This window comes from Lynx canadensis, chromosome F1 (genome assembly GCF_007474595.2).
Source record: "Lynx canadensis isolate LIC74 chromosome F1, mLynCan4.pri.v2, whole genome shotgun sequence".
Classification (NCBI taxonomy): Eukaryota; Metazoa; Chordata; class Mammalia; order Carnivora; family Felidae; genus Lynx; species Lynx canadensis.
In genome coordinates this window covers 62,768,968-62,794,206 of record NC_044319.2, presented here as the reverse complement: position 1 = coordinate 62,794,206, position 25,239 = coordinate 62,768,968, and the positions used below count along the sequence as shown (strand labels likewise).

Here is a 25,239-nt window from a genome sequence, read left to right as displayed (position 1 = left end):
GTGCTTTGTTGGCATCTCAGAATGGGAGGCAAAGAGTGTGATTTGAAGTTCAGCTTTAGGCCTGGTTTGGCAGAGTCTTTTGTTTTCTAAAGCTTTTCTCCAGGTCCCAGAGGGACCTTTGTCTGCAGCCCCTTCTGTCCCTGTCCCGGACCACTTCCTTTTCTGTAACGTGATTCCTCTTGTATTCATTCAAGGTTCTCCAGACAATACCTTCCAAACGTAGTTCTTTGTTAGGATAGAGCTTGGTTATTCCTTATTATTATTATAACCCACTCCCCCCCCCCCCCCCTTACAATCTCTTCTTCTTGCTCCCTGATCTTTGGCAGATAAAAAGTTCTCTTTAACTTTTTAATAAAGGCCTGGAGCTCTCTGATAGGCTACTGTATGCTCTTACATAGTCTCGTTTACTCCCCTTGATAAAGTTCCATTTCCCGTGAAGAAGACGAGATGCAAGGAGGTTGACCAGCTGGCTCCTCTTTGTAGACCAGTTTAGCTGTGACTGGGACTGCCCAGTCTTTTGATTCAATTCTGTCATGCTGTTTTTAGAGCATTGACTTGGAGGCCGGGACACCCGGGTCGTAGTCCCATCTTGACTCTAACTGGGTGACTTAGAGCAAAGCACTTGATCATTGGACACCTGTGTCCTGCCTTGTCGGAGTAAAACAAGAGGTGGGGGTGAAAGCCTTTGGAGGTGCCCTCCTATGCTTATGCTTCACTTCTGTCCTTTCTTCTCTCTGGGAAACTGTCTTCACAGTCCAGGTGTTCTCCTCGTTTCTGCCTCCTCTCACTGGCTACCCTTGTGGGCTCTTCTCTTTGATTAGACGTCTTGATTATCTCTGTGGCTTACCCTCTACCATTTGGTAAGAGGACTTGTTACTATGACTTTTGATTTCCTAGACTTCCTGCCTCCTTTAGGTTACCTGGATGACCGTATCTGAAAAGTCATTGCAAAAGTATTTGCTGTGCGGTGGGTGGTGGTGGTGATTAATTACTCTGCTAGGAGGACTGTTGGGTGATCACCATGGGAAGCTGGGTCATTAGATGCAGGCTGGCAGTCTGGGATTGCCTAAAGGGAGGTAAGAGAACAACATCTTAAAGATTTTGCTTCACAGGAAAAGCTGCCACGTGTTTGTTCATTTGTTTGATGGGCCAGGCTTTGTGCCAGGTATTCAGAAACGGTGTTGATGACAACAGCGGCTCCTAGTAATTGCAGTCTAGTTAGGGAGGGCACAGTTAATCTTAAGAATCAAACAGAACTCACAACTGATGAATGAACCAAGTACAATGGGGAGAGCTAACCTAGAGAGCTGAAAAGATGTATGAACCGAGCACTTTATGTGCGTTATCTCATTGAAATTTTTTTTTTTTTACATTTATTTATTTTTGAGAGACCGCATGAGCAGGGGAGGGGCAGAGAGAGAGGGAGACACAGAATCCGAAGCAGGCTCTAGGCTCCGAGCTGTCAGCACAGAGCCCGACGCGGGGCTCCAACCCACAAACCGTGAGATCATGACCTGAGCCGAAGTTGGACGCTCAACCCACTGAGCCCCCCAGGCGCCCCTATCTCATTGATTGCGGCTCTGTAAGGAGGGTAGACTTCGTCCTGTTTTGTAGAAGAAGAAACCGCAGCTGATTTTAATCCAGATCTGACTCGAAAGTCCAGGTTCTTTCTGCTGTACCTTGCTCCCTCCCTGACCAGTCCTTGATCCCAGCCTCTGTAATTCTCTGTGCAGAGGCTCTGCTTGTCTTTGGGTGGAAAACATGGAAGCTTCCATGTCGTGATTTGAAGGGGCTGGTGAAAAGGCATCTCGGTCCCCAAATAGCCACTGTATGGTCTGATGCTCCGTGCTGGGAACTCTGGCCAGCGAATAGCTGCTGAGGATGTTGGGTTTCCGTGAGATGCTAGGAAGGCAGGCTCATTATTCCGGCCATTGGCACCAGTGTTGTCCTACCACGGGTTGGTTTATCTAATTAGCTGGCTGTGTGCGGAGTGGGGAGAGGGACTTGGAACCCAGGACAGGGGAGTTTTGGTGGGGACAAGGGAAGGGGGGAAGGAGATCGCGGAGAGTATGGCTGCCGCCCTGGAAGGAGGGCTGGATACAGGGTACCTGGAAAGGTGAGGAAAGGGATGGAGAATGAGGAGTAAAAGGTCACCAGAGACCAGCTTTGCCTCCCTTGTTCTTATCAATAACCGGTCTGTCTCTGCGTTAGTTCTCCTTTCAGAGATGGAGCGCACGATCCTTTTGTTTCTCAGCTCTTGTGGGGGGAAAAAGGAACCGGTATCCCTGGCCTCTGTTGCACACGGATTAGAGACCAGTGCAGCCTCGTGGCTGAGCCCAGAGCGGAGCGGCTCAGGCGTCTGCTGGAGTTCTCGAGCTTCTGCTGCTCAGGGTTCGGGTGGCGTCGGGGTGAAAGCGTAGCCTCTTGGGGCAGCTGGCTTTCCCGGCGCCTCTGGTGTCCCTCCCGTGCCCCTTCTCACTTACTTTGTTGTTCCTCGCTTTATCCTGATCTAGACTGCCCCTCCTGAGCCTAAGCCTGCCAGAGGGCACCCATGGTGGTGCTTGGTGGAGCTGGTAGCACCTGAGACCCCTTATTGAGGAGGGTGGGGAGGCCTTACCCATAACTTGAACTTGAAAGAGGAGAAGAGCTCTAATGTATACAAGAGCAGGCCCATGGCTGCCGGGTGATGAGAAACATCTTGAGGACAGAGTAGAGTCTGAATCTTTTTGGGTTTTTTTTTTAAGCTTATTTATTTTGAGAGAGAGAGAGAGAGAGAGCGAGCACGCACGCCTGTGAGGGGCAGAGAGAGAGGGAGAGAGAGCAAGAATCGAAAGCAGGCTCTGCACCATCAGTGCGGAGCCCGATGTGGGGGCTCGAACTCACAAACCGTGACATCATGACCTGAGCCGAAATCAAGAGTCAGATGCTCAACTGACTGAGCCATCCAGGCACCGCTGGAGTCTGAGTCTTTATAGAGACCAATGTTAACCTTCCATAAAAGGGAGAACTTTCTAGCAGCTGTCATCTGAGGGAGTGATCTCTTCATCGGGGGTGGTATTTAAGCATTGCTGGTTGACGATGTGGCGGGCACCTACAGAAGAGATTAAAATTCCAGGTGTATGTATGTGCGTGGGGGGTCAGGCAACATGATCTGTATTTACTGTCCCTCCCAACCCTGAAATCTACTTCCTTTCCTTAGTCTCACTGTGTGGCCTGACCTTTTCTTTTTTTTCCCCCCTTTCACTCATGGTCTTGAACGTTGAAATTTCTAAGCTGCAAAATGTAGGATACGTTATTTTGTCTTTTTTCTTGGCGTGTCTTTAAGAATCTATTCCTGCCTAGAAGATGAGCACTGTTTGTGTTTTGGGATCACCCTTGCGTGCCTGGTTCACCCAGACAGTCCCAGAAATGTCATGGTGTTTGGACTCTTTGCTTTAGAAGGTTCAGCGTGATACAGAAATAATCTATTTTGTGAGCTTCTGTTTCATTTTATTGCATTGGAGAGTCGGAATGTGAAATGAGATTGCTGTACTCTTACAGTGTGGAAAAATGCGTATTCTTTGGGGGAGGGAAATATATCTTCTAGAACTAGCACTAAAATTCAGTACAGTTATAGCTCATATTTTTTCCCTTGGAATGCTTTATCTGGTGAATTTAAGCAGCTAGATGACAGCCAGCAGTGTGGACTCGCACGGACGAGCGTTTGGGCAGCCAGAGTGGATGTTGAGGGTCATGGCCTTGCCTTAAAGAGAGCACTTCACAGGCTCACTCAGAACCCATTTTGGTTGTAATTCCACTTTCTTGTCCACAGCAAATCAAAAGAAGGACGGTTATTTTTCGTGTGTGGGTTTTTAAGATCACAGCTTTACTGAGAAGATGCAGTGAGTTTTATGGTATGTAAATTTTAACCGTACAATTCAGTGGTTTTTAGAATGATCACCTTGTAGCACAAATGCCACCACTATCGAATTGCAGACCATTTGTATCCTGCCCAAAGGACCCTATCGCTCCTAATCTCCCGATTCCTGGCAACTGCTTACCTACTTCCTGTTTCTATGGATTTGCCTGTTCTGGATGTTTCCTATAAGGTGTAGTCTTTGGTGACTAGCTGCTTCCACCCGGCATGATGCTGAAGTTCATCCGTGAGGTAGCATGTGTCCGTACCCCAGTGCTTTTTACTGCCGAATAACAATACGTTTTCTTTGCACATCCCTCCATTGGTAGACACTTGGGTCGTTTCCATTTTGGGGCTATCATGCATAATGTGGCTATGAGCATTCATGCACAAGTATTTGTGTGGCCTTACGTCTTCATTTCTTTTTTTTTTTTTTTTTTTTTGGGCGGGGGAGGGGGGTGCATACCTAGCAGTGGGATTGCTGGTTCATATGTTAACTCCGTATAACTTCTTGAGAAAGTGGTTGCACTGTTTTTTTTAACAGCAATGTATGAAGATCCTAATTTCTCCATCGCCTCATCAATACTCGTTATCATCGGTCTTCCTTTAGCCATCCTAGTGGGTGTGAAGTGTATCTCATTGTAGTTTTGATCTACATTTCCCTGATGACTAATGATGAGGCATTTTTTTCATGTGGTTATTGGCCATTGATCTTTTTGGGAGAAGTGTCTGTTCATATCCTTTGCTCCTTTTTGTTTTTTAACATTTATTTATTTTTGAGAGCATGTGCGCTGGAGGAGCAGAGAGAGGGAGACAAAGGATCTGTAGCAGGCTCTGCGCTGTGAGCACAGAGTGCGACATGGGGCTCGAACACATGAACTGTGAGATCATGACCCGAGCCAAAGTCAAGAGTCGGCCACTCAACCAACTGAGCCCCTTCTTTGCTCATTGTGTAGATTGTTTGTCGTTTATTGTTGACTTGTAAGAGTTATATTCTGGATGAAAGTCCCTTATCAGATATGACTTATAAATATTTTTCCCATTGCATGAGTTGTCCCTTGACTTTCTTGATATCCTTTGAAGCACAAGTGTTTTATCTACCTACCTACCTACCCATCCATCAGGGTGTGAGTGGGGGAGAGGGGCAGAGGGAGAGAGAGAGAATCCAAAGTAGGCTCCACACTCAGCACAGATCCCAACGTGGGGCTTGATCCCTCAATGTTGGGATTGTGACCTGAGCCAACATCAAGAGTTGGATGCTCAACCGGCTGGGCCACCCAGGCGTCCTGAAGTGAAAGTGTTGTTAATTTTGATTAAGTCCAATTTATTTTCCTCCTGTTTGTGCTTTTGTTCATCCTAAGAAACCATTGCCTGATCTAAGGTCATGAAGATTTACTATGTTCTAAGAATTTTATAGTTTTAACTCTTAGATGTATGATACATTTTGAGTTAATTTTACATAATAATGTGTAGTAGGCGTCCCGAGTTCATTCTTTTGCATGTGGATATTTAGTTGTCCCAGCACCACTGTTGAAAAGACCACTTTTTCTCCAGTGAATTGTCTTGGCATGCTTGTCAGCAATCAGTTGGCCATAAATTCAAGGATTTATTTCTGGACTCTCAATTTTACTCCATTGATTTATATGTCTAGCTTTATGCCAGTACCACACTATATTGATGGCTGTAGCTATGTAGTGCTTTTTGGAATTGGGAAGTCTGAGTCCTACGACCTTCTTTTCCAAGATTGTTTTGGCTATTCTGGGTCCCTTGGATTTCCACATGAATTTTAGGATGGACTTGTCAATTTCTGCAAGAAAGACCAATGGGATTTTGTGATACTATAATGCAATCAATATGTATTTGGTCTCTAGTTCCTGGCACAGAGTTCCTTAAAAACCCTTAGAATTTCCTGAATGATAAGAGTGAGCGGAACATCTTTTGTTTTTCATAAGAAGCCTCTTTGTACTTTATCTTGAGCTGATGTTAATGAGGTGACTCTTGGTGGGTCCCTAGTAACTTCAGCATGGGGGATGGCTGTGAGAGAGACACCAACCATGTAACTGGAAGGTTGGAACTTTGAACCTTACGGGAAGGCAGAGGGACTGGAGACTGAATTCAGTGTCAGTGACCAGTGACTTATGCCTGTGTGGTGGAACCTCCATAAAAACCCTAAACAGTGGATTTGGAGAGCTTCTAAGTTGGTGAACACCTTGAGGTGTTGGGTGGCCTTCCTGGAGAGTCTCACTGGAGCTCTGTGTCCCTTCCCACATACCTGTGTACTTCTTTATCTGGCTGTTCATTTGCATCCTTTATAATAATTTGGTCATAGTAAGTAAAATGGTTCCCTGAGTTCTGTGAGCTGATAAAGGCAAATTATGGAACCTGTGAGGGGATCATGGGAATCCCTGAGTTATGGGTGGTTGGTCAGAAGTACGAGAGGCTCGGGATTTTTGACCAGCCTCTGAAGTGGGGGGCAGTTTTGTGGAGTTGAGCTCTTAACAGGTCGGGTATGTGCAAACTCTGGGTAGTGAGCGTCAGAATTGAATTAAATTGTAGGATACCCAGTTGGTGTTTGCAGAGAACTGGAGAATTACTTGGTGTGGAAAACCCACACGTTTGATAGTGGAAGTGCCAGTTTATAAACAGGTTATAGATTTTAATGGAGATTGCATTGAATTTGTAGATCAGTTGGGGAGCATTTCTTTTCTTTTTTTTTTTTTTTTTTTTTTTTTTTTTTTTTTTTTAGTTGGGGAGCATTTCTATCTTAAGTCTTCCACTCCATGAACATGAGCAGTCTTCCTGCTGATTTAGGTCTTTTTGAATTTTGCAGTATTGTTTTATAGTCTTCAAGGTACATGTCTTATGCTTCTTTTGTTAAATTTATTACTAAGTATTTCTTTGGATGCTATTGTAAATGGAGTTGTTTTCCTAATTTCATTTTTAACTCATTCATTGATTTTGATAGTGTGTGTGTATTCCTTGGGATGTTTTATATACAAGATCATGTCATCTGTGAATAGAGATAGTTTGGCGGCTGCTTTTCCAACTTGGATGACTTTTATTACTTTTCTTGCCAAATTGCCTGGCTAGGACTTCCAGATCCATGTTGAATAGAAGTGATGAGGGCAGACCTCCTTGACATGGTCCTGATCTTAGGGGAAAAACATTCAGCCTTTCACCATTTAGTAGGATAGTAGCTGTGGGTTCATTTGTTGGTTTATCACCCTTTATTAGATGGAAGAAGTTTCCTACCATTCATAGTTGGTTGAGTATTTTCATCATGAAAGGGTGTTGGATTTTATCAAATACCTCTTGTCAATTGCGTTGATCAAATGGTCTTTGATCTTTATTTTATTAAATGGTCTGTTAACTGTTCTATGTTCAACCAACCTTACATTCTTGGGATAAATCACACTTGGACACTGTGTATAATCCATTTTATAAGTTGCTGGATTTGTATTGCTAGTACTTTTTTGAAGATTGGGGGCAGTTATTGTTAAAGGCAGAAGCATATTTATAGCCTGTTGTTATCATCCTTGCCACTAACAGTGTAGGAAGCACTAAATTCTAAAATCAGCCTCAAGGACTCAGAAGGCATAATAGTAGTCTGGAGCCATTTCTCATTGCTTTAGAGCTTGTACACTAAATGACGTGTATAATGTTTATATATTTTGAATCCTGAAGAAATGCATTGAGTGCTCGTTTACAGAATCTCATTTGTTAGGGCAGAGTATAATGCATTGTAGGGAGGTCCTACTCAAAACAGTCCAACGTAGAGAAGAGTTGGGTATTTTAATGGGGTACCAGCCAGTGATCTGGAAATATTACTTGGTTGTGGGGTTTCATTCGGTGATACTGATAAGTGACTGGGTTAATGATCCTGCACCCCCAGCTCTTGGTGGGGAGGTGCTGTTCCTGGTCACAGCTCATTCAGTCAGGAAGGAAAAGTGGCAGGGTGGTCACCCCAACTGCACCCCCCCGTGAGTCTCTGTGAGCAGCGTGATGGCCATTACTGGTGTGGGCTGGTCCTTGCGGCCCGGGCACACTCTCTGCTCCAGGGTTCACCCCTTCCCTCCTCACTCCTGCTTGACCATTGGACTGAATTCTCGACCCCGCCTTCCACTGACCTCATGGCATTTTGGATCACCTTGCTTTGTCCGTTCATTAGTCTGTGAGAATCCAAGAGGCGATTATTGTAAAGCTACAAATTCTGTATCTTCAAGGTCTTGTTGGCCCCTAAAGCAGGAACATAATGATACAAGGAATATCCTCTTTATGATTATGTGGTATTTTAGAAGCTCTGGAACTTTTATCTGCATTATCTAATTTGGATTCTAGGACAACCCTGACCTTGAGGCAGTCCAGATACTAGCTGTATTCCAAGGAGGAAACTGAGGCTTGGAGAGGTTAAGTACTTAGAGTTCGGCTGGTAGAGAATGTTGCTGCCCCAAGGCAAATGCCTTTGTTCTTGATGTGAAGAATTAGGGGACCCCTGGGGGGCGGGGGGGGGTCTTCTCTTTTTCTGCAGTTCCATCCCCTAAATCTTTTGATGAATCAGAGAGTGAGCCCTTGTCCTTTTACTGCAGATCTTGGTGCCCTGCCTCTGTCAACTGGTTTGTTTTTGAGCTGACGACCGTTCAGGTGCTGGTGCACAGGCCCTCTCATCCACCTCCATCCAAGGTTAATGTAGTGAAGCAGCCCTGAGTGGGGCATCCGCCCGGGTTCGCCCTCATTGCTGCTGTATCAGGCTGGCGGTGTGGGGTAGGGAAGACCCACTTTGGTTCTGATCCCACCGCTGTGATTCGGTTCTCTCTGAGCCTCCGTTTTGCCCTCTGTAAAATGAAGATTTGGATCAAATGACCTTTGTGGCCACTTAACGCCCGGTCATTGCGGTCTGCCTTCCCTCTGATTTCGTGGTGTTCTTTGTCCATCTCTCCAGCGCTGGTTTACCCGGTTGATGTACAGGTGACGACTTAAGTACCACGTAGCCTTGGTCACTGTTTTTCTCTTTGCCTGTTTCCCCTTGTCCGCCCGCCCCCCCCCAGAGGAGAAGTAACCCACTGGGCAAGTAAGCCTCCCAGATGGGCAGGGCAGAAAGTGCCTCCCTGGCCTCTCCCACACGCCTGCCTCTGTGATGCGAGCCAGAGCTCAGGCTTTCATTCGGGAACTGATAGTTGAAAGACCAGAACGTTTTTTTTTTTTTTTCTGCCTTCCTGCTTTTTCTCTCCCCTTTGCTAGATCTCTCAGATCCTCATAATAAAGAGAAATAATCAGGCCAACCCATCTGAGCTTTTGCTAATGGACTAAAAGAACCCACAGAACCCATGTTCTCCACGGGCGGGTGTGTTGGATGGTTCAGTCCTACCCTCTGTCCCTTGTAGAGAGTCGCATGGCATTAGCATAAAGACGACTCACCACAATTCTTTTGCACCCAGCCCCTTCATGTTGAGCAGGAAGGATTCTGCTGTGATCTCCGGCACATTCATCGGCCCCCGCTGAGCCCCTGATCAATAGTGACACAGTCCCATCAGATGGCCCTCAAATAGTACTTCCTTTTTTGGATGGGCTGGGAGAGAGGGGAAGAAATATAAATGCCTCTTTCCTCTTAGACTACAAATAAATGCAGCTGCATTTCAAGCATCTTGGAAGCTTTTCTGGTGGTGTGAGTGTATAGGGCGAGGAGGGGTGCGGGTAACCTGCCCTGAGCTGCTAAATGTCCATACGGGTCCTTCTAAGTCCCCCCTGTCCCCGCCCGCACACCTCGGCACCTAGAGAACACAGAACCGGCCTCAGAAAGGGGGAGTGTGCCGCCCCGAGGCCATGTTTTCCTTCCCCTCCCCCAGAGCTTCTGGGGGGGGGGGCGTGGGGGGAAGGTCATTGGCTGAGTGTGTGCCCTGGAATCTGGGGCCGCTGCTGCCTGAAGTTAATGCTGCTTTGTTCGATGCTAAATGAGGCGAGAACTTTCACCCAGGTCACATTCATAATCCCGCTCAGCAGGACGCTCAGCTGTGCACCAAGGGCAGTCTCTGAGGCTTGGGAGAACCTTTCCCATTGGAGCGGTGGCGGGAGAGTGGGCTTCTTGGCCCCCTTGCTGCCGTACACTGGGTCTCGGACAGGTGGCCCCCTCATTCATTCCGCAGATGCTCGGGCCTTTGTCTCCCAGGCCCTCTTCAAGGGCTGGGGATGCGGACGCGGGGAGGGCAAGGTCCCGGGGAAGGCAGAGGGGGACCCCGTGAAGGAGGCGCACCTCACACCTGCAGACCATGGGAAATGCTGGGACGGAAACCAGAGGGTGATGGGGAAAAAGGACAACGTAGGTGGGTCGTGATGGTGGACGTGTAGGAGGCGTTGGCAGGATACCCGGCCTCTCTGACTGCTGTTTGGTCACGTCCTCCTAGGACGTGACTCCTAAGGTCCCTTTTGGATTTGACACCCTCTGCCTCTACGACTCTGAGTTTTTAGAAGGTAATCGGGGCAGGATTGGTTAAGGGACTAGTTGAGATGGGCCCCCCACTGGGGACGGCTGGATTCCAGCAGGCTATGACACTGCTCGTGCGTGTGTCTGAGGAGAGGACACAGTGTGGCCAGGAGACTGGTGGGGGATACGAGAAGGGGTGGGCAGTGGCAGAATAGAAGCCAGGCTGGGTTTGGACCTGGAAGGAGTGAGTTAGCACAGATGCAGGCAGGGGGGGTTGGACCCGCCTTACGCAGGTCCTTTGTCCTCTTCTGGGACAGGAGGGGCTTCCTCCCGAATCCCAATGGTCTTTGCTGTGGGCTGGGGCTGTCCGAGTGGTCTTCAGAGAGAAGAGGAGCGCCGGCAAGGCAGAGTCTAGGGACCTTTACGTGGTGCCCCTTTATGGGGGCCCTTGTCCTTTTGCGCCGGGAAAACGTGGCCTTGTGGCCTTTGCCCATGGCCTTGCCTGCACTGGTCAGTCAGTAGGGTTTTAACGGCCCTGTGACACAACATTCTGCTATTCTCTTCTGAAGAGTGTTGAATTTTGTTCTTCATGATGGTTAACGTGGCTGGTCTTAAATCGTCAATCTGCCGCTCCTGGGGTGGGCCCCTGCCCCCTTCTCCTGGGCTCCTTGGAATCTGCTTCGCAAATGTATAGTTTGGAAGTCGTCTACGGTCCTGGGTGGGGTTGACACGATTTGGGAGCTCCCTCTACGACCCCCTTCTGCTGGGGATTTCTGCCCCCCACCGTCCGGTTCCTCAGGCTATTGCAACTCTGGTGTCCGGACCCCCCCAGGCTGTCTGACTGGGTCTCTGGGCCTGACCTCCAGCTCCCTGGCCCCGTGTTTGCACTTTGTACCACTGGGTGGGAGACAGCACAAACCAAGCGTCACTGAGGGCAGTGGCCTTCTTTCAGGGACGATTCCCTGCTAAGCCCTGCCTGTTCTTGTCCAGTGCCTTCAAAGTTATTTTTATTATTTCAACCAACAGACTTGATGTTTTAGGGTTACAGAAAAATTGGGTGGCAAGGACAGAATTCCCATATACCCCTACTGTTCCCCACCCCCCACCCCCGGCCGTCCCCATACACACATCGCTTCCCCTGTTAACACCTTGTATCGGGTGGTGCGTTTGTTATGACTGAGTCAATATTGATTCGTTATTATTAACTAATATCCCAGTTTATATTACGGTTCACTCTTTGTACATTCTCTGCAAAGTTGTTTTTTTTTTAAATCTTTTCCAGACTTCCTATTTATTGCTTGTTGGAGGCCTAGTCCGGTGATATAGTTCCTCCAACATTATCAGAAGCAGAATCATCTGATACATTTTTTTATTTTTATAAATATTTTTGACTCCTATATCTATCTATCTATCTATCTATCTATCTATCTATCTATCTATCTATCATTCTGTCTGTCTGTCTGTCTTTCTGTCTTTCTCCTTTTTTTGGGGGGGGGGTTGGTCTCTGGAAACAGTTGACGGAAACCTTGTAAATAAAGGAGTTCCTGAGGAACTTGATGGCAGAAAGTCTAGCAAGTTCCATGGGTGACTGTTAAGTCTTGCTGCCTTTTAGCCTTGTGATTCATGCACATCACCGGGAGACATGGCTACGGTGCAGTTTATCAGTGTCTCCAGGAGTTCATCTCTGGGAAGCGGAAGCAAGAAAATGAAAGTAATTTCATGAGGTATTAATCTAGCACGACGTTGAGGTTGTCCAGAAGCTTCAAAAGAAAAAAATACCTGAAGTCCGTCTGATTAACCTCATTTGCAGCTAACTCCTCCTTATCTGGAAGATGAAGCCGCAGATAAATTGGACACAGGTCATTTGTATCTTGAGTACCGCTGCAATTTGAATCTTCCTTCTAGTTTTTTTTTCTTGTGCTAATGAAAAAGAAGTAGGCCTGGATATTTTAAAACGCCGTTATTCTCCCCTTAAGCTCTGTGGTAGGTGTTCTTCTGAATAGGAGCCCTAGGAGATGCCTCACCGCAGGGATTTCTGGAAGGCGGGCAGAAGTCCAGCAGAATGCCAGGTGACTAAAAATCCACCAATGCAAAGGTGGGATGTACTTCATCTTCCTTTTTTTTTTTTTTAATTTTTCTATTTGGCATCTGTTTTTTTTTTTTAAGTTTTATTTATTTATTTTGAGGGAAGGGGGAGTGGGGGAGGAGCAGAGGGAAAGGGAGAGAGAGAATCCCAAGCAGGCTCCACGCTGTCAGTGCAGAGCCTGACGCGGGGCTCGAACCCACAAACTGCGAGATCGTGACCTGAGCAGAGATCAAGAGTCGGATGCTTAGCCGGCTGAGCCCCCCGGGCACCCCACGTACTTCATCTCTTGGCAAGCCAGGAATTGCATGTGCTACTCTGAGAGCATCTGGCTTAGGTCCAGTTCAGGTACTGGCACAAAATAGGTAACTAGATAGAATCACCAGGGTCCAGGGTGGGATGTCCAGGGTGGGATGGCTGATGCCTGTGATGTGGGAACACGGGTCAGGATCCAGGGCTCAGGCCTCTCCCGTCCCTCCTCAGTCTGGTGATTGTCCGTGGGGAGTGCACGGGGTGGGTGCGAATATGCTCATTCTTGGAGGATTCCAGCCAGGTAGGCGCGGTTAACCCGTGAGGAGGGTGTCCCTTATGGAGCCGCGTGTCGATGTTCTGCAAGAGAACTGGGGGGCGGGAATCGCGGGAGTGTTCCGGAGGGGGCCGCCTTCCCTGGCGGTCAGCAGAGGGAGGTAGAGGTGAGCAGAGGTCTGCAGGGCCCGTGGATGTTGGAGGGCTGGAGAGGGAGGGTAGTACCAGTGCACAGGGAAGGCCCACGTGTAGAAGCTCTTGGGTGTAGGATGTGCTGTGGGCCTTTGCCAACGACGGAGAGGCCTGTGGTGTGAGAGGGAGCTGTGCCGTGCGGGCCCATGGGCAGTGTAAGCCCCACCGAGGGCTTGACGGTCACCTTCAGAGTTGGCGGCGCACCCGAGGGTCTTAAGGGAGGAATACGGTCTAGTTTGCATCTGAGAGTGAGCACTGTGACCGCCTTGTGGGGAGTGGTTTGGAGGGGCCCTGGGAACAGCGGAGAAACCCGTGAGGAGCCTCTGTGTAGATGGAGGGAAGGGTTTTGGGGGATGAGGTGGTGAGTGTGGGAGGAGAGGGACCCGGCAGGTCCTGGTCGGCCACGCCGACTGGCTGTGGTGGCCAAGGGAGAAGCTCGTTCGGGGATGACTCCCAGATCTCAGGCTTGAACGACTGGTAGACGTTCTGGAGGCTGTTCGTCAAGATGAAGAAGCCGAGGTGAACATGGCGTTTGGGGCACGGCGTTTGGGGCACGTTTCCCTTCTGGAAAGGAGCCTGTGGCACCCAGAGTCCTGAAGGAGAGGCAGATAAAGGGGATGCCCTTTCTGACCGAGAACCCGTCACTGTGCGTCAGCCTTTGACTGAAGGCAGGGAGTAGACTTTTGCCTGATCTCTGCAGGAGGTGACGGAAGCGAGGATCTTCGAAGGCTGTTAGCTCAGCAGGTGCATGAGGTTCAGGCCTGGGAGCCGACTTCCCGAAGGTCAGTGGGAAGCCTCTCTTCCATTTACACGGATATGAAGGCCAACTTGACCGCAGTTGAGCGCAAGTTGAGCGGATGCGAGGACCCGCCTCCAGCAGGGGGGGGAGGGACTGGTCTCAGACCGTGTCTTACACTTTCTCCATCTCGAGATACTCAGATGGACTGAAGTTCGTTGGGGAGGGGGTGAGGTTCGTGCCTGAGACGGGTTGTTGCGAGGCCAGACTGGGACATCGTATTCGCTTGGCCCTCGGGTTTTGCCCCGAGGAATGGGCTTTCTGACCTGACCGCTCTCCGGCTTCCTTGGCGTTGCGGTTCTGCTTTTTGCCTCACGTTCTTGGTGTGAATATCTAGGTGTTGCCTAGATGTGGACTTGAACCCTACCTCGCGTGACCTTTTCATCTCTTTGACCCTAAGGGACATCTGTAGTGGCGAATTGGACCCTGAGCTACACCTCTTGTAGGTTCCCTCCTCCGGACAGATTGTCAGGAGGACGGATTTGTGACTTCGTGGGACTGGGAAGGAAGGCAGACCAGCGAGTGCGTGCGTGGTGTGAATTGAGTGTCGGAGGCTAGTATGTGCGATGACCACGTGGGTGTGAGCATGCGTGCACCGTACGTGTGTGAAGGTGTGTGGTGTGTGCACGGGTGGTGGCTGATGGAGCCAAGGAGGCAAGTGGGGACCGGTCCCCTCTGGGCATTCGTGTTCCCGCGCAGGTGTGGATCTCACCAGGCAGTGTGCCCTCCTGGTGTGGCAGGGATCAATCAGCGTGGGAAGACGGGCCGGGTCCCCGGGCTCACCTGTAACGAGCGGCCTTGCTCGGTCTCGAGGTCCTGGCTCTCACGTGACGGCTGAGGGAACGCGAGCCCCTGGAGGTCTGACTGCTTGGAGTTCAGGGAAGGAGCCCTCGGGCCCGCAGGGTCTGGGACAGGGAGGGGGAAACTGCCCCTGGCTGGGGGCTCTGCGAAGATGGGTGGTCACAAGCCCGGGCTGCCGCTCTGGGCCGTGGAGGTCACGGACACGTTGCCTGATGCTGTGGGGTCCCAGCAGCGCTCGGAGGGGGGAGAAGCGCCATCCATATTTAAATCTGACCACACTCTTAGATCTAGGGGGCCTCATTCACCCAAGTGGGTTGCCAGACGCTTTTTCAACAGGTACATGGCTTCCCGCCCGCCGTGGTGGGGCTGTCCGCCTTGGGCCCTCAATGCAATGGGCTCACAACTCACCACTGGCTGCTGGGACTGTGCTCCTCAGGGGATTAGCACAAACTGGATCAATCCTAGGGGAAACCTTTGGCAGTTTTTAGCTCTTGGAACCTTGCTTCCGGGGGCTAGCCTTCACTCTAAAATTTCAGAAAGAACCTTCTATTCCTGTATAACCACAGGAAACGCATTTCTTACAGGGATGACTACCCTCTTCTTTTAATGCCATTTTTGCCCAGGCAGACTTTTAAGTTATTTAGAAGCTGTTGATTTCTAGGATATCCCCCAGGCTATTTTATATAATTTGAATGAAAAAAGGGAAGGCGTACCCCAATATCAGTATGGAATGGGATGGTGTATGTGAAGGAACCAATACATGTGCTTAAAAACGTCCTCCCGCTTTTCTTGTTTCATCCTACTTAGGAATGATCTCAAGATCTTTCTGTACTTTTGGTCCAGCAGTCCTGCTTGTAGAAGCCCCGCCTACAGAGCTCTGGATGAGCTCGGAGGTATATAGATGAGGACGTAATGGAAGCAGTGTTGTTAATAGTGACATATGTAGGGTTGGTGGCCACCACGCGTAATGTGACTGGTACGCGTTGGCAGAGAAAAACGTCCAAGTTGTGTTTAATGTTAAAAAGTAGGGGCGCCTGGGTGGCTCAGTTGGTTAAGTGTCTGACTCTTGACTTTGGCTCAGGTCACGATCTTACGGTTTGTGAGTTCGAGCCCCGCGTCAGGCTCTGTGCTGATAGCGTGGAGCCTGCTTGGGATCGTCTCCCTCTCTCTCTGCCCCTCCTCTGCTTGCCCCCCCCCTTCAAAATAAATAAAAATAAAGTTAAAAAAAAAAAGTTAAAAAGAAATCAAGTTGTAGGACAGTGCGAAGAGCGAACCTTTTTACGTAAAATAAATTCCTTTGTGTCTACGAATATATGTGCCCATCAGCATATAAAAAGACTATGTCAGACTATCAATGGGCTGGGGGGGGTTATTTTGCTCAGCATATTTCTACATTATTAGAATAGTATACCGTGAGGAAGTATCCATGTATTAAACATTAACCTGGATGTCATTTTGTGTTTTGAAACGTTTCAGAAGATTAAGTTTTCTTTTTTCTTTTTTAGAAGATTCAAATTTTAAATAAAACATAATTAGCGTGTTCCTGTCCTCCAGTTAGGAACTTAATCAAGTGTGTGAGGTCCCTATAACATCGAGGGCTAACTCAATGAAGTGCCGTTAATTGAATAAAGCACATATTCCTTTTTTTTTTTGAAGGGGGGGGTCTGCTTTAATATAAGCAAAGCATATCTGTGTAAGACATTTTATACCTCCTCGCATTTGATCTTTACTGGAATCCCATTTTACAGGTGAGGAAATTGAGACAAAGGCCAAGCGCCTCCTCCCAAAGATAGCGGTGGGAGATTCATCCCACCCAAGTCTTTCTGATTCAGGAACCTGCTTGAACACCATGCTCGGCCTCATTTCTGATGAGGAGCAGGATGACAAAGGAAGCATTGGTTTCTTGCGTTGATTTTTATAAAGTTAGAAGTAGGCCCCGAACGAGACACCCCTTTGGCTCTCGGTTTCCTCCTCCACAAAATAGGGAGCTTAACTGGATCTCCTTCCCTCCGCGAACATTCTGTGACCGGGGTCCCTTGCTGTCCCTCTTCTCAATGAGTGCTTGCTTCCTCCCCGCAGTACGTCGGAAGCCTGGATGTGCCGAGGCCCAATAGCAGAGTGGAGATCGTGGCGGCCATGCGCCGGATACGGGTGAGTGGCCGGAGGTGGGGCTGGGTGGGGTCAACTCGAGCATCTTAGCTGGTGCCCTTTTAGATGTGCTGGGGGTACCAAGGTGGGAGGCTGCGCCCACCGCCAACCGCAGACCCCTCTCCCTCCACTCTCCAGGGAAGCTGTTCTGAGTCGGGTGGTTCATCTGGATTAAAGGCCAAGGATTAAATCGGTGTGGTGGTGGAGGGACACTATCCCTTCCCATTCTTCCGCTGCCCCTCTGCTCCTGAAACGGAGATGCAGGTGTCCTTGAGGGTGTGTGGGGTCCGCTGGGGAGTGAGAGAGAATGCTGACATATCTTTTTAATTCAGATTTTAGGGGAAATGTCTGATAATTAGCTGTTAATTGACTCAAAAACATTAAAAAGGTAAAGCAATTTATTGTGGTATGTAAGAAGGTTGACTTGAATTTTTAAGAACAAACGTGGGATTTCAGCATAATTTGCTTGATCAGTTGCTTTGGGCCCCGAAAGGGTGTGTGTGCGTTCTCTTGTGGCATTTCGGGCACCTTCTAGCAGCATCTGGAAAACATTCCAGGCCGTTGCTTTCCGACTCTGGTACACAGAGCAGAGACTGAACAAAAACGAAGCTGCCTTCTGATCACCGTGAAGGAATTTGTCTGTGTGCTCTGCATTGACATAGGAGCTACTTGAAATTTTGTACGTTTCGAAGGTAGGTTAAGCGATTGGTCAAATGGCATTGCATAACTTTTTGGAGAGAATGGGTGTCGGAGGTGGCTGGATTGGTCATCCAGGATGCAGCCTGTTTTGGGCTGTTTGTTTGCAGAAGCATCTACCACCTAAATGGAAAACATGTAGCAGATGTTGGGAGCTCCAGTTGGCTGTTCACCAATTTTACTTCCAGCCAATTCCTCTCCCCTGCAGAAACCTCAGGTCGGGGACAGCAGATTTGGGAAGAAAATTAGCATGTTTGTCCCTGTTTATCTGAGCAGTTCGTTAGCCTATTAAAATAACTTTTTCAGGGCGCCTGGGTGGCTCAGTCGGTTAAGCGTCTGGCTCTTGATTTCGGCTCAGGTCATGATCTCACGGTTCGTGAGTTTGAGCCCCGCATTGAGCTTCCAGAACAGAGCCTGCTTGCGATTCTTTCTCTCTCTCTGCCCCTCCCCTGCTGGTGCATGCTCTCTCTCAAAACGTTAAAAAACAACAACAACAACAAACCACTTTTTCACTGCCTTGATCTTCCCAATTCTTCAGCATTTTTTATTAAGTTGTATTGGTTGAAACTATCAAAAAAACAATGCTGTTTTTCATGGTTGTGGGAATGAGTTGCTTCAGAGCACCTTCATGTGGGTTCATTTGATGTCCACAGCAAGCTGTCGAGGGGGGGGGTCCTGTTACCCTCATTTTTTTTTAGATTAAAGCTCAGAGAGAGAGGGGTCCTGAGGAATCCTGGGGTCTAGGAGATGGTGGGCATGTGACCTGTGTGTAGTTCTCCCCTCGCTCTCGAGAGACTGTGAGATTCTTCATCCCTGTGGCTTCAGGCTTGGCATTAAGTATATTCCCAGGTCTTTCCTCTACTTTCTTCATCTTCCTGTTCAGATAGAAAGCCCAGCAGCCTTGGTTGGGGGCGTCTGGGGGAGGCGTTCCCTGTGCTGGGATGGCCTGTGCTCTCACTATGGTTGGCGTTATTGCAGCCTGGGGCTGGCCTGTCCTTGGGGTTTCACCGAAAATGCCTCTTTACTTCACGTCGGACTAAGACATGGGGGACTATGTTGTCGTTAATACCTTTATCATAGTTAGAGTCCTGTCTCTGTTAATATTAGCCGTCAATGGAAATAGTTACCACTCAGCACGAAGTATGTGTGAGGTGCTTCATTAGGCCTTATAGTCTAGAAATAATGATTCGCGACTGCTCTAGGTGAGGCGAGGATACGATCGCATTTTGTAGGTGAGGAAACAGAGTTTGGGGGAGGTAGTTCTAGGTCAAGCTGCTGTCAGTAGGTGGAGCTGGGGCTCACGCCCAGGACGGTGCTGCCGCCTCTGTGACCCTGCTCTTGAATGATCTTTTGGGTGATCGGCCCAGTTGGCGAACCAAGGCTTAGGACGTGGAACTTCCCTGGCGAGGGAGTCCATGGCAGAAACACCACTTTGTGGAAGGAACAGAGCGTACCTCTGCAGAAGGCATCACCCCAAAGCTATGGAGGCCCCGGGGCATCCGGCAGGACTGGCCATGTGTTGGGGGCCGGAGCGGCCCCTGTCTCCTCCGCCCTTGTCACTTGTCAGCCCGTGTGGCCTTGTGCCAGCAAGTCCCTTCCCTGTGACCTGCTTCTAGCGCTTAATGAGCAAGCAGCTCATTAAATCAGAGGGAGAAACACACTGGCCAGAAAGCCGCTTGTTTAGACTGGCCGCCATGACAGCAAGCGCTCTGGGTGTGTGTTTTACCCCGAAACCTCCAATTCACGGCTAGGTCCGGGCTGCTATTTTCTGCTCTCCCTTTCACAAGCTGTTTGGTTGTAATTACAGTTGTCAAGGACTGAGGCATGGGGTGTCTGTGTAAATGACCGTTCCTGACTTTGTTTCTCTGTGGAACGGTGCCAGGCCAGCGCTGGGCAGCAGACTCCGGGGTTTGGGTTGCTGGCCTGCTCTAGCAGACCCGGAGACGCAGGCTTCCTCGCTTGGCCGGTGCGGAGTGCTGGTCCTCAGAGTGCTGGTCCTCAGGTTATAGAAGGATGCCTGGGTCTTACACCTGGGTGTCTTGCCAAGCCCTTGGCCTGCCAGTCTCCCTGATCTCTCCGGAGCTCTGCACGGGACAGGGGATAGGGCATCAGAGAGAAGCGACCGGCCTGAGGGGGGCCAGATGCACCTTCAGAGCTGAGGCCGCAGCAGGTGTATGGACCCCTGTCCCTTCCTCAGTCCCACACTGGAGTGTTGGCTCCCCACTGAGTGTTTGGACTTTGTTGGTGTGACCTGTGTTTTGTTCTTCCCTCTCTCTGCTTCTTCTTTGTCTTGCCATACAGATTTTCTCTTAAAATTTACGTCATGTGTTTTTGGCATCTTTTTTCTTGTGTACTGTGCTTTAGAGATTTTTTAAAACAATGGTTAAAATACATTAAATGTGACTATTAAAAAATTGTTTTTAATGTTTATTTTTGGGAGAGAGACAGAGTGGGGGGGAGGGGCAGAGAGAGAGAGGGAGACGCAGAATCCGAAGCAGGTTTCAGGCTCCGAGCTGTCAGCACAGACCCCGATGTGGGGCTTGAACCCGTGAACCGTGAGATCGTGAGTTGAGCTGAAGTCGGACGCCTAACCAACGGAGCCACCCAGGCGCCCCGGCAACCACCTGTATACTCTGTTTCTATGATTTCAGCTGCTTGGATACCTCATCAATGGAGTCCTGTTGTATTTGTCATTTTGTGACTGGCTTAGTTCCTGTAGCATGACGTCCCTGAGGTTCCTGTATGCTGTGGCACATGACGGGATTTCTCTCCTTTATAAGGCTGCGTAGTATTCAATTGTATGTGTGTAATGAACACATTTTCTTTATCCAGTCATCTGTTGACGGACGCTTGGGTTTCTTCCCCCTCTTGGCTGTCGTGAGTAATGCTGCCGTGACCATGGATGTGCAGATATCTCTGAAATGCTGCTTTGAATAATTTTGGGTCTCTACCCAGATGGGCGATTGTTAAATTATATGGCGATTCTATTTTTAATGTTTTGTATTGTCTTCCATAATGGTTGCACCATTTAAAACTCTCACCAGTGGTACGCGAGGGTTTCAAGATTTTTTTTTCTCCTTAGTAACACACGAAACTTCTTGATGCTGGCCCTTTAAATAGATGGGCTTTCCTTTTCTGGACGGGATCTGTTGGGGGGCAGGGGGGTCTCAGGAAGCGGAGCATGCATTCCCGGTGACTGCTAGGTTGCTTGCTGTCACAGAGTCCTCCTGGCTGAACTGTCCCCATGCCAGGGCATGCGGGTTCCTCATACCGTACTTGTGAGGACTGGGCTTGGGGTTGTGGATGGCAGTAACTTGAATACCTGAGTTTTGAAGCATTTTGGAAACGCAGGTAAATGCAGGTAAATACACCGAGAGACCCTCAGTTGCTTCGTGCAAGTCCTTAAAACCGGCAACGTCTTTTCACGGATTTCAGTGCAGCCCTCGCTGCCTTGGGGCGGCCCTCCCCCACCTGATCGTTTTGTTCCTTCCTGTGTTCTAGGGCACCTCTCTTCTGTGGTTTTTGAGTGACTTTCCAATCTGTCAGCATGACAGCCTGTGCTCAGTAGACTTTTGTTGAGTGACTCAGAAAATTAATCTTAGATGATAACCACGTGAGCATAAAGCAGGGAAACCCAGGAGGGGTTGTGCCAAGACAGGGGGGGGCGCGGGGGGGCCCGGGAAGGAGGAAGGCTCTGGACTCCGGTGGGTGGGGAGCCAGGCGGGGCTCCAGCGTGGCACCTGGTGTCGCCTTACCTCCTCACCTTTGGGACGTGTAGTAGCTTCTAGAAGGGATGCCCCAGGTGGGCAAGGGGAGAGGCATCTTGCTGCGCCTTTGGTGCTGGAGAGGGGACAGACAGCCGTCTTTGTGGCCAGAGACCGAATGTCTGTCTGTTAAAACACCAGGGGACAGATGCCCACAGCCGTGTATCCGCTTGTGACTCCTGGCCCTGAAGGCACTTGTACTGCTTGTATCCAGATGCCTTCAGAGATGCTTGGTCTCCCGCTGAGGCCCCTCTGACTATGGGCTGGATGAAGTCCCGGCCACATGGCAGACAGCTTTCACAGTGGCCCAGCAGGGGACCAGAGTTTTCTGGTTTTGCTTTTTTTTTTTTTTTCTTTTAAATGTTTATTTTTGAGAGAGACAGAGCGTGACCAGGGGAGAGGCAGAGAGAGAGGGAGACACAGAATCCAAAGCAGGCTCCGGGCTCCGAGCTGTCAGCACAGAGCCCGACGCCGGGCTCGAACTCACAAACCGTGAGATTGTGACCTGAGGCGAAGTCGGACACTTAACTGAGTGAGCCACTCAGGTGCCCCCAGAGTTTTTGGTTTAATCGTGGCTTGATTTCTCAAGTGTGGCTGCTCAGGGGTGGTGTGGTCATGCGGCCTTGAACAGAATGGGCTGGTGACCGGAAGTGGCCGAGTCCTCCAGTCGCCCACAGCTCCCTTCTGGGATTGCCGACTCTTCCCGAACTTTTTCTCAAGGGAAAAGAAAAAAAAAAACCAACCCCTTGGGAGAACATGAGTGAAATGCCGTCCAGAGAACATCCGGGTCCTGGGGGCTGGTGGGCTTTATGGAGCAGGGTCTGCCGCGGTGAGGGTCTCCTGTCCTTGCCCGTGTCTCCTTCCCCACGGCCGGTAAGTCCCAGCAGTCACGTCCTCACTGCGTGTAACCCTCTGCGTGTAACGTGGTTCCCGCAGCAGCATCTGCTCCTTTGTTGTTCATGGTCTTCCTCCTCGGGCTGGGAGCTGGCCCGTCCTCCTCGGAACACCGGTCACACAAAACTAGCACTCGCCACCCTAGCCTGGCCCTGTTAATTTCCCGTGGCTGCCGTAACCAGTGACTACAAATGGAGAGGCTTAGAACGCCACAAGGTGATCATCTTGCTTGGGGGGTCACAAATTTGAAACGGGGCTGAAATCAAGGAGTTGGCAGGACTGCTCTCCTTCCTGAGGCTCCAGGAGCACATCTGTGTGCTTGCTTGTCCAGCTTAGAGGCTGCCTGGATTCCTGGGCCTGGACCCCCTTCCATCTCCCGAGCCATCAGCCACGGCACTCTGCCCTCTGCTCTGGGCCCCCTGCCTTCCCTTTCCTTGGTCAGGACCCTTGTCCTTACACAGGCCTCTCCTTCCTGCCCTCCCCTGACGATCCAGGTTTATCTCCCATCTCAGAGCCCCAGCGGATCCCCTTTTGCCGTGTAGGGTAACCTACTCAGGGGTTTTGGAGACGAGGTTGGGGACCTCATGGGTGGCGGTGTCCCTACTCTGCCTACCACAAAGGGGTCGGAGCGTTAGGCTTGTAGCAGGGATTGGAAAGATTCCACCCCTTTACTGAGGTGCCCTTGCGTGGGGCCAGGACGCCGTCTGCTCAGATCCCGCCTTCTGTGTGCTACCTGAACGACTGCACAAGGTTCTTACCCCATTGGCCTTTGTTTAATCATCGGTGAAATTGGGATGTCTTCTTGGCAGATAGATGTTATGGTTACATGTGTGCGTGCAGAGCACTGAGCAAAGCCCTCATGTGGGTGGTGCTCTGTAAATAATAGTTCCTTCCCCTCCTTTCTAGTGTGTATTGGGGAGGGACAGTGGGGTGAGAAGACTGCACAAGATGGCTGCCGGACACACACAGGCACCTGGTAAGTGTTTGCTAGAAAAGACCTCGTCAGCTCTGTGCGTCAGTTACTTTTTTCCTTTAGTCTGTAGATGAGTGTTTCTCAGAGGGGGATCCGTGGCACTCTTGGAATCTATGGGTGTGTTCTCCAGGGTCTGAGAGTTCTCTGTAAGAATTTTAAAAAATCTCGGTTTTCATTTGATCCTAGTAAAGTAACGTAAACCTGTTCCGGCCTGTGGGAGGGCCCCCCTCTGCCCCAGCGCCTTCAGCTAATTTATGGTCCGCAGTTGTGTTTGTCTGCTGACGTTGGCACCAAATAGTTCTTCCGTCATCATCGTGCGCTGCGGAGAAAGAAAAGTTCATAGTATGTCTATGATTAATTCCCGTAAGGCGTGGGACACATGACTGTACTGTGCCCTGTTTGGAATTAAGACTGTGCGGCGGTTTGAGCGGAGGAAAGTGGCAGAGAATGGGCTCGGTGTGTGGGGCCTGGGACGGAAGGCAGGTCCCTGGGGCGCTGGTTGAGATGCTCGTGGCTGATGGGACTGGCACTTGTCCTGGTTAGTTCCGGCATCTCTTCTGATTCATTGGCACCTGAGCTTTCCTGGTTGTCAAAATTCCGAGTATCACCCCTGAGTTTGCGTACCCCAGACTTAGAAGAACTTGGGTGAGGTGGTCACTTGGTCGCCTTGTGAGCAGTGACGGGATTTCAGCGAAATAAACTCTTCTCTGAAGTTACTGGGCGTATAAGTTGTGTTTAACTGAGAAATGTGTGCAGGCTGTGGATGTATGGGTACTTGCTGTATAGTTTTAGGCCCTACGTATTGAATGATGTGACAAGCACGATTTGTTAGCGCTCGTTTTGGTAGCTGCTTTGTTGAGACCTCATCACATATCCTACAATTCACCCGTTTAAAGTGTATATAATTCATCAGGTTGTAGTCCATTTCTGGTGTTTTTCTGCCATTACCACAGTCGATTTTAGAGCATTTTTATCACCCTGAGAAGAAATCCCAGTTTTTTCTCGTTTAAATAATTTATTGTCAAGTTAGCTAACATACAGCGTATACAGTATAGTCTTGGCGTCGAGAGTAGATTCCTGTGATCCATCGCTTACCTACGACACCCAGTGCTCGTCCCAACAAGTGCCCTCCTCAGTGCCCATCACCCATTCTCCCCTCTCCCCCCACCCCCATCAACGCTCAGTTTGTTCTCTGTATTTAAGAGTCTCTTATGGTTTACCTCCCTCTCTGTTTGTAACTTATTTTTCCTTCCTTTCCCCCATGGTCTTCTGTTAAGTTTCTCAAATTCCACATGTGAGTGAAAACATATGATCTCTGTCTTTCTCTGCCTGACTTATTTCACTTAGCAGAATACCCTCCCATTCCATCCACGTTGTTGCAAATGGCAGGATCTCATTCTTAGAAATCCCACTTCTTAGCCAGCACTTCTCAGTCTCTCCCTTGAGGCCCCCAGCCGCGAATCTATTTCCTGTCTTTATGGATTTGTCTGTTCTGGACATTTCCTATAAATGGCATCGTCAGTACATGGCCTTTGATGTCTGGCTTCTTCCACTTAGTGTGATGTTTTCGAGGTGCGTTTATGTCGTGGCACGTATCAACACTTCATTTCTTTTTGTTACTGAGTAATATTCCATAGTGCGGATGTGCCACGTGTCATTTATTCAAATGCTGTTTGTGAAAATCTTTTTTTCTTTAAAAGCGGGCCAGACTTCATTAAACTTCCGAAAACACTTGATGTGGCTTGAATGGCGTGTGACGGGGAGGTTACTAGGGCTCTTTCTCAGCCAAACGAGAAAGGGATCATTGCTTTCTTAGGGATGCTGGGGCAAGGCATTGTCATCGATATGAAGAATAGTATGCTGATAGCATAACTTCATTTTTTTTTCTGCGCTCATTTAAAAAAGAAAAAGGTATCAACGTCTTTTGTGAGCCAATATTGTTTTAGGCTCTGGGGATACGGCAGTCTACAAGACCAAGGGCTTGTCTGCCTGGAGCTTATATTCTGGTTGAGATGGAGGTAGGAGATGGTTACCCTCCCGTGTCACATGTGACT

General features: G+C 49.3%; 1 protein-coding gene across 4 annotated transcripts in view; it reads left to right on the top strand.

The window, feature by feature from the left end:
- Positions 1–25,239, top strand: part of LOC115504938 (carboxyl-terminal PDZ ligand of neuronal nitric oxide synthase protein) — a 287,020-nt gene that overhangs the window by 59,542 nt on the left and 202,239 nt on the right. For 2 of the 4 annotated variants that reach the window (XM_030302195.1, XM_030302194.1), the window contains exon 2: positions 16,790–16,861. The exons of the other annotated variants lie outside the window; for them this stretch is intronic. In XM_030302195.1, coding sequence (XP_030158055.1) covers positions 16,790–16,861 — 72 coding nt within the window. The remainder of the gene's footprint in view (positions 1–16,789; positions 16,862–25,239) is intronic. 4 annotated transcript variants of the gene reach the window in all.